At 47.8% G+C, this 9,495-nt stretch overlaps 1 protein-coding gene across 1 annotated transcript; it reads right to left on the bottom strand.

Moving 5' to 3' along the window:
• Nucleotides 1–2,530: 2,530 nt before the first annotated feature.
• On the bottom strand, nucleotides 2,531–8,825 carry LOC142576116 (uncharacterized). Its single transcript, XM_075686069.1, has 3 exons — nucleotides 8,751–8,825; nucleotides 3,368–4,475; nucleotides 2,531–2,715 (listed from the first exon to the last, which is right to left on the bottom strand). Coding segments are annotated over exons 1-3 (1,119 nt in total). The 5' UTR covers nucleotides 8,760–8,825; the 3' UTR covers nucleotides 2,531–2,713.
• Nucleotides 8,826–9,495: the final 670 nt, after the last annotated feature.

Genomic DNA, 9,495 nt, shown 5'->3' on the forward strand with positions numbered 1-9,495 from the left:
TTTCAGCATCCCGATTGTTTCGAAACATTGCTCTGAGCACTTGTCAGACTGCGATTAGATTTTGCTTCCACTGTGTGGAATTGTGTTAGTGCTCATCAAAGTAACTTAATAGAAGTCGTGCAGCGTCGACTCACTCGCACATGCGGCGACAGATATATTTGCCGGCGCCGATGCTATGACTACTGAAGCTTGCTAGTGAAATTAAGTGCGCTTTCTTTGGATGAAAGGAGAGTCGCGCGTTACCTAAACGCCTAACTACACGTGCGCGTGGCGGCGCGTGAAGGCGGGCTACCACGCGCCTTGCGTTAGCCGCGCCTCGCAATTAATGGCGGTCTTCACTATTTTCGCCTTGGTAGACGTCGTTTCGTAATTTTGTGAGGCGGCCACAGACCGATATTTTCCTGGAGAAGATATCTGCGCTGGCGCCGCGCTGCTTCGACGCGTGCGATCTATCCTGCGCCATCGGCGCATTCGTGACGCGCGTGGGCGCGAGCTTTCAAGCGCCTGCAAGCGTCCGCGTAGTTTGGCCTTAAAGGTCTTGCGACGAGTGGCACCTGGGCTGATTGATTGTCACATGTTACTAGTATCGTTGCAACTCCGGGTTCCATCTCTGCAAACCAGCAGGTCTTTTTACATGTTTTACCCTAATCGTTCTACACGTTGTCATATGACATGGATGCAGCAGGTGTACAATGGCAGTTCATCTGACACGAAGATCTTCAATTGAGCGTCGATGCTTGACGTAATTGAGTGCATTAAGCACACGTTTCTAAGTTTCGTACGCGAACTCATGCCCTGTATCTTTACTTTAGCATGCAATATTCCGGGAAATTATGGTCTCTTTACGTATTTTATTATGTTCATGCTCTTGTAGGCACTAGTCAGCTGTCACCAAGGCTCTGTAGCTGTTGACAAGCACTGAAATAACCAATAAGCAAGCTGCAGAAACTTCGACACGCAAAGTAATGTCTCGTATAGAAGTAAGGTTCGCGCCAGAGGCAACTTCTCGCGAGCGTAAGAGCCTACTTCGAAGTGAGCTTTCGACCATAACTCTGAAGCTAAGGCATGCGACTGGACAAGGGGCATGTAGAAGCATTTGAGAAGAGCACCTGGCTCTCCAAAGCACAGAAGTGCTATCATGGTACGTCAATTTGACGTATTCAACGAATATTTACCTAACATTACGGCTGACTGCTGTGACAGAAGGCTGCCACATAACAGGCTCCAGGGTAGGCTCTTGCAAACGTTCCCGTACAGTTGCGCAATGAACGCGATTGCGCTGATTTTAGAGTCACCCTGTGGCCTGACTCTGAAACGTCGCCCTGCGGTCTGACATTGCCACTACTTTGGGAGGGAGAGCGCAAGCATTCATGTTACTTTTGACGCCATCTGAGATAGTTTAAGGCGCTATAAGAGGTCACACAGAGCTGATCCTGGGCTGGTAATATATAAAGGATTTTGCAAATTCTTCAAGCACCGTATTTCCCGGTGTTTAAGGCGCAGTTTTTTCTTTTAACAATTGTTGTTGGTGCGTCTTATATATGCATAAAACCATGCGCACTTAACCAAAAGAATATGTGCGTCTTTTTTTACTAGTACAAGAACACATGCACAGCAGCATTCTGAAAGAAATAAAATCTGGCTTAAACTACGGCGTGACTAAGACGATAGATCCCAGCTCCGAGGTTTCACCATACGGGCGGCGCGGCTAGCGAAGCTACCGCAGTAAGGGTCACCATCATGACCTCCATGATATCGCTGCCTCCGTGATTGGCACCTAATGGACTACCGCAATAAAGAAAACACTCCAGAATTATTCATAGTTACACTGTGGCGCCCGGCAGCAGCGAGGTAAGCATCAATATGTTATCACCAGCATCACACGCACGACCGTGCGAGAAGAACCGGCAGTCCAGCAGTAGTCACACAGTGTTTCCGGCTTCCGGTCGCCATTTCGCTTTTGTATTCTTGTGTTTTCATGTGTTCGCCCCGAGTACGCCATTCCGCAGAGGTAACGACAGCAACATGCTTTAAGGTGGTTGCAACTTCGCCTGGAAGTTATTCACAGGCCGCCGACGGTACCCAAGCGACACTGCTAGGCGAAGTCGGTGAGCCTTTTTGACAGTAATTAGGAGGACGGGGACTTCGATGACTTAGGGTGCAGTGGAATATACGTCGGTTTCCTTCGCCTGGGAAGAGGGTTCGCTCAAATTTTATTCTGCTAAATTTTGCAGCTTGTGAGACATTTGTTAACGGAATTTAATCCCTTGAAATCAGGACGTATGCCATTTAGCGATGTGTGTACAAGCTTGCGTAATCACGTTTTATAATGCCCACAGTGCTCAAATAGGCGCATGTCCTACACAGGTGCTTCTTATATACTAATTTATTCTGTGAAAGTCGCCAAAAGTAGGCGGTTTGTATTATAGAAATGTCTGGCATTAGAACATAGGTTACGTTAACGGGGACCTTGTCAATCGGCAACGTACTCAATCTCGGTGATAGGGTGGTGCCCGACTGCTAGATAACTCTATTGTTCGCCATAACGAATGAACATACATAGTGAAGCACGGCTAAAGATTGTTCAAAAACAAGAATATTAGAGATTTTTTGAAATCTTTATTCAAGATTTCAAAACAACGAACGCAGTAAAATGTCGATTCCATAGAAGTAATGGGGGGATGTTCATGCCGATTCTTCCGTGATGAATAATTTCTGAAAGATAAAGATTACAATAATCAATTTCATGCCACAACCCGTTAGGGACGAAACAATGAAAATGAATTGGTTCCGTAAAGCGACCTTTAGCTGTCTATGTATTTTTCAGCCGCAGTAGCTATCGCAATGAAACGAAAATATCTTAAGACATCACAACACGTACTTTTGCAGGTAGATGAAATTGCTTCAGTCTTTATGTAGTATTCCCGACCCAACAAAAAGTTTTCTGTAAGTGTAGCTCCGAAGCAAGAAAATCTGACTTATTTTATGAATGCATTAATTGCAGCTTAGTAAGCAAAAAATCACACCGTGCGGTTTATTGTAACATAGTACTGCCTAGGGAGTACTCTCACTTCTCTGACGCTCTAGCGGCTTTCTTTTATGCTGCAAGGACTTGCTACATCTGTGTCAGTGAACTGCACAGGTGGGTAAAAAGATGAGAGAGCCACCAACTACAAGTCATCTGCTACAAATCTGTGTCATTGAACATTGACAGAATAAAAAAAACTGCACGGGCACCACACTACTGTGAACAGTGAACCCTACTGTACATAGCGGGGCTCCTCACTTCATAAATGGGATGAATCTATTGCGTTTAGGCCATTTGGGCAGTGCAGGCCCATTACCGTTCTGTGGTGGCGGTACTTACACTTCTTCTTGTGGAGAAGGTTGGAGTAGTGGTAGGGAGTACCCAGGCCGTAACCATAGTTCAGGCCATAGCTGCCGAGGCCATAGCCGTAGCCGTAGCTGCCGGCACCGTAGCCGAGGGATCCAACTCCGTAACCGTATACAGGGGCAGCGTGAGAGACACCGTAAGAGGCGACGGCAGGAGCGGCATGAGCCAGGCCGACTCCGTAGGAGGCAACTGCTGGAGCAGCGTGAGCGAGGCCAACGCCATAAGAAGCGACGGCTGGGGCAGCGTGAGCAAGACCAACGCCGTACGAGGCGACGGCTGGGGCGGCGTGAGTTAGGCCAACGCCGTAGGAGGCGACGGCTGGGGCGTGGTGGACCGCGGTGACAGCGGGGGCTGCGTGGGCGAGGCCTACGCCGTACGAAGCAATGGCTGGAGCGTGGTGGACCGCAGTGACAGCTGGGGCAGCGGCGACACCGTAGGAAGCGACGGATGGGGCCACGCCGTAGGACGCGTAGCGAGTGATAGCTGGAGCAGCGTGGACTGCGGTCACCGCTGGAGCAGCGTGATAGGCAGACACGGTACGGGTCACGGCAGGAGCAGCGGCAACAGTGTGGCCGAGCGCGCTGTAGCCGTAGCCAAGGCCACCGTAACCGTAGCCGAGACCGCCGTAGCTGACACCGCCGTAGCCAAGACCGGAGCCAGTGAGCCCGGAGTAGCCGTACCCGTGACCCAGGCCGTAGCGGGTGATAGCCGGAGCGGAGGCGTAAGTGGCGTACGACGGCGCAGCGTGGACTGCGGTCACCGCTGGAGCAGCGTGATAAGCAGACACGGTACGGGTCACGGCAGGAGCAGCGGCAACGGTGTGGCCGAGCGCGCTGTAGCCGTAGCCAAGGCCACCGTAACCGTAGCCGAGACCGCCGTAGCTGACACCGCCGTAGCCAAGACCGGAGCCAGTGAGCCCGGAGTAGCCGTAGCCGTGACCCAGGCCGTAGCCACCGTAGCCGCCCAATCCAGTGGCATATTGTCCATAGCCGTATCCGAGGGCGGCATTCCTGAGCAAGGAGCCCCGGACATAGCCGGCGGCGGCGCTGGAGACCAGGGCCAAGAGCAGGCAGGCATGAAGCTGCGAAATGAGCCCATTATTACCTCAAGAAGCATGTCTTGAAGCAGGTTTTGCAATAGTTTGTGAAGGGCAAAGGCGACATGTCTGGTGCATTGGAAACGAAAAGTTCTTCATTCCCTTGTGACAGGGACAGCAAAGCGATTCACAGTGCTGCCTCACTAAGCGTCTTGGTAGAGAAGCTGATGTCAGGCGCAGAACTTTCAGAAATATGCCATACCGACAAACTATGGGCCCTGTTAAATATATTGCATGCTATCTGCTCACGAAGTATGGAGTTCTTTTTGGCACAAGAGCAATATATGAGTTTTAATAATGCTGTCAAATCTGTATGTATTATTTTCGAGAGTAAATTGCTTATTAAGTGTTCCCTTAGATTTTATCTCTCCTCAGACACACGCATGCTGATTGTCGTCGAACGTCTCATCGGCATTGCTTGCAACATGCAAATGTATTATACGAAAGAACTTATCATAAAGGGAGCAATAAATGCGGCCAGTTGGTTTATTTTTATTTATTTATGAACACGGCGATTTAAAAGCACTACACCAAGAAACAAGACGGAAGCTCAAGTTGACAGAAATACAATTATGCGCTTTCTTTTGTCTATTTTTGCCACTGTTTTGTTTCTTCGTGTAGTGTCTTTAAATCAACGTCTTCTTAAAATAAATCGGAACTTATCGCTATGCTCGAAACTTGCCGGCCACAAAAGTGATGTTTGTTGATCATGTAATGTACAGTTTCCTGCGCTATTGAGTGCAAGAACTATAACTGCCTGAACTTTTCCAGTCGTGTATTTTCTGACCTAAATACCTACCTATTACATCTACATAGGACAAATTGTTCACCTTACACCAAAAAAAGAATGTGAAATGTTATACGTCCTCTATTCTAACTTCAGACGCAGCAAGGAATGCGGCTCCTGCAAGAATTGCGTGTATACGAACATTGCTGTTGGTTGAAACTTTGCCGTAAAGCCTGTAGTTTCTGGGGATGGTCAAATCATTTTTTACTCTATTATCGATTAATCATTCATCATTTTTCCCTTTAAACGACTAATCGCTTTCAAAGCAGGGTTTTATATCAATTAATTCGTTAACCGAAATTTTTGCTGGGCACTTTTAAAAAGGTTGAAACAAAGTTACGTACTACCAGCAATTGGGTACTTGTTTTCGTTATTCAAATTCAACGAAGTCGGATTTAATTGGCTTCTGCTTGCGCCTATACGTGCCGCAGGGCTCAACGAAGGCTGCCAGGGCATTGTACAAGTCTAAAAAGTTTAAAATGCAAACTGAGGTATAGAGAAGTTCTGCGCTTGCTTTATCGGCTTTTGGCATATATACATTGCACTGGGGGGCCTGAAATGAGCACTGCTATATACGCACACAAAAGTACAATCTATTTAAGTCTGACATCCTTGGCTTTGAGCTTGCTGAATACGTTTTTTATTACTATTCGTTTGCGAGCAGGTGTACGAAGATGTATCTGCCAGCTGGTCCGAAGTTCGAAGTACACTACTAGTTTAGTTTTACAAGCTGTAACGGAGCGATACTGCACCATCGCCATTCGTATCCTACCAGAGTTGAATCACTACTATACTACCGACACCGTTACTGTTCCTTCTGTAAGTGACTGAGTTAATTTGTCCCACGCCTATTTGAGAAGGAGGGCTGTGTACAAGTAGTCTATAAAGGGTACGGCGCACAGTTACTCCAGATAGGGTGACGTTCACAATTTTCCTACACTCTTTGTTTTAGTGTTCACTTTACGCGAATGTAACGTTGACGGCTTGGGTGTGCATCGATAGTACACTGGCGTGCAAACGCAAGTCGAAATGAGAGATAGAGAGACAATAAATAGTCTACAGGACACTCTCTTTATGTCAAAGTAAGCGCGCTGAGATAAAAAATTGTTATAGGCGGTTCCTTTCTTGCATGACTTTGTCAACATAGTGCAGCTACCACCGAAGCCATTAAAGGTGTTCGAAATAGAACGGAAGGAGGTTTAAGCCGTCTTCGCACTCAGCAGCGGATCACCGCAGACTTTGAATCGCTGCGGTGCGCGCAGATGAGTCAATTAAGCAAAGTTTAGTGTTCCTGCTATGCAACAGCGAAGCCGCGACAACATACAGTGCCCTCGTACTTCGGGGCTTGTTACACCTTTTCACTACGCATTCCACTTCACGAGTTATTTGATTTTGTCTACATTCGTTGCGTTGGAATACAGAGAACGCTCCCTTCCAACCAACTGTGTAGGCTGAGTTGCTGATGAGTTGGGTAGCTGACAGCAAGATTCTAGCGCTTGACTGTTGGCCGCAAGAGTTTGCATGACAGGCTTGTTAATCAGAAGTTTTCGACGAGCTCAGCAGGAGGAGGAAAGAAAGAGAAAAGGCAGGGACGCTAATTACAAATGCGTTTGGTTGGCTACCCTACTCTTTGCGACGGTAAAGAGGGAATCAAAAGATGAGATAGAGAGAGGAGGGGAGGTGGAAGAAAAACGCGGTGAACTCGCGAACGCATGAGGAGCTCCTGACCAAGTCAAAGGCCTTCACATAGTCCAGTCGCCGAGCTCAGTAAAAGTAAAGGATCCCTTTGAGTAAGTATAATCAAGGATTTAAACACTCTCTGTCATAACTACGTAATTCTGTGAGAAGTGTCGCAGTTTACTACGTGAGCAAAATGTTCACAGTACCTTCCAAGTCACAGGAAGTAAATGGCGACATGCGATAAGGCAGAAGTATTCCTCATACGTATAAGACGTGTGATATTTTTGTCAGATACACTTTCTTTACATTCTGCAATCGGGTTTTTAGTTCTATGCAGCCAGGCCGGTTCCCTTCAAGCATTCGCTTCAACACACTTGCACGCAATAGCACTTCCGTAAAAAAATATTAAATGCCCCTTTCCACGCATTCGTCCTCTTCAGCATTCGAGTTAAAAACACAGCCCGCGTGCTTCAGAAAATTGCATATAAAGCGAATGCATTGTGCTCAGGAACGCGACATAACAATTCTATATGTTGAACTGAATGGCGATATTTTGTTCTAAGTGACATGCATTGCCTGGAGTCGAATTGCGCTTTTATCGCTTTGTTTCTCAAAGGACGAAATGTTTTGTGAGTGAAGTCACGCTCCCACTCAAATGGCACAACTGTTCAGGTTGCCAGGTTGGCCAGGAATCAATCTTGAGTACTAAGGCGCGGTCATCAAAAAAAGAAAAAAAGAAAAATAAAGCTGCGAACCATTGCCTTACCACAAACCCACGTTCTCGTCTTGGCGCGTTATACTGTCCGCGAGCCAATACGCCTCCTTCAAATGCTTTCGCATCTTCACAGCCTAGTGCTTGGAATACGATGAACGGTTTATTCAATGTAATGCGAGGGCTAAATTTAGAACCGAGTCGGCAAATAAAACCTCGTTTTATGACCGCGTAACGCCGATGCCTCGCAGACTGTTTCTCATTTCTCTTTTTTTCTCAGCTATTTCTCTTTTTTTTTTCAGGAACCTTACACTGGCTGGTACGGCGTCTCATCGCTAAAGCCGTGGCCTCGCTTCGCAGGCGATCTCGCTATGTCGAGAACCGGAACGTCGGAGAGTTAATCCAATGTTGTTTGCTGTCGTATCGTCCCTTCAAGGACTCCCGGCGAGTGCACTGAGGGAGATATGCGGGCACGAGGATTCGCTAAACACATAACCTGCCTCACGGCAAGAGAAAACACAGCGCCCACTGTACGATATCCTCGCTACGGTGCGCCAGTTGCTCTACGAGTAAAGGAATGCGTGCAGTGCAGGCATCAATTCCACAGCGTAGGTTTAAGCGCCTAGAACGGTGACAGTTTGATCTTGTTCGCATTCACCAGCCTTATAAGAGCAAAAGCGGAGGGAGTTAAACGCCGATCGCTTTAGTTTATGAGATCTCTAGCGACCACGCAACACGTTTTGCGTCGTTGGTTGCCTCGCAGGCTGCTTTCAGCATCGCCTTCCAAACGCCGTGAAGTTTTTGCCTTGCTGTCAGATGCGTTTGCTCAAGACCTTGCACGCTAGGCATAATGTTCTTTTCCTCTTCTTTTTTTTTTCCACGACATAACGGTTGTAAGTATCGCGCATAGCTTTAATTTCTGTTTGTTCGTCTCCTTCAAAACCAGTTGAGCTATACTTCCAAGTCCCAAATTCGTATTTTGTGAACAGGCAAAATCTAACTCAGCACGCGGCCAGCGTTCGACATCTCACGCCGGTGGCGGAAAGACAAGCGAGTCATCAGTGGTGGGAGCAACACTTACTCCAGTCATGGTTGTAGGGTCCTGCGTTCCGGGTTCGGTGTATGAAGAGTACACTGCTCGACTAACGGTTGCGGCGCCGTCCTCTTATACATAAAGGAGAGTGAGCGTGGCCGGTGCTTCCGCGGAGAGGGTCGCCAAAAGAGCGTGAGAAGAAGCGATCACGTTTGCTCACGTATCAGCCTTTGCTTTATGGTTGCTTCGGTCATTACGACTCGTCTTCATGTTCCTGATCTCGAACTGCGATGAAAATTAAGTCGGCTTGGTGAATGGCGAAAAAAAACAAAGAAGAGAGACTGATTTTATTCCGGCCAAACGACTGCCAAGATGGCTGGCTGGCTGCAGGGATTAGTTCGTTACTGGTTTCAGTCATTATGTAAGCATAAGCGACCGTTTACCGCGGAGACGCACGGTGCCGGGCACGCGCTCGCTCACGCAGTTTTGTCGCGCGATAGCGAAGGCGCATCTCAGTCTATTCAAGCTGCGACGCCAGCCAGAGGAGGCAGCTGTCTATAGGCTGAGACGGAAGGGTCCACTGCGCGTCACTGGAGTGGAGGTACTCAAGTCATCGCGGCTGCAGCACACGTATATGCTTGCTGAATTTTCCTGTCACGCCTGAGACGTCCCCGGGCATCACGCAATCGAATTTCGATGATGTGGCAGAGGTGCACTTTTTGTACTGATATCAACATACGGGATGCCCCAGTTAATGATTGCCAAGCTGTTCAAGGAATGAAAAAATACTGTT

This window comes from Dermacentor variabilis, chromosome 3 (genome assembly GCF_050947875.1).
Source record: "Dermacentor variabilis isolate Ectoservices chromosome 3, ASM5094787v1, whole genome shotgun sequence".
In the NCBI taxonomy this organism is placed as follows: Eukaryota; Metazoa; Arthropoda; class Arachnida; order Ixodida; family Ixodidae; genus Dermacentor; species Dermacentor variabilis.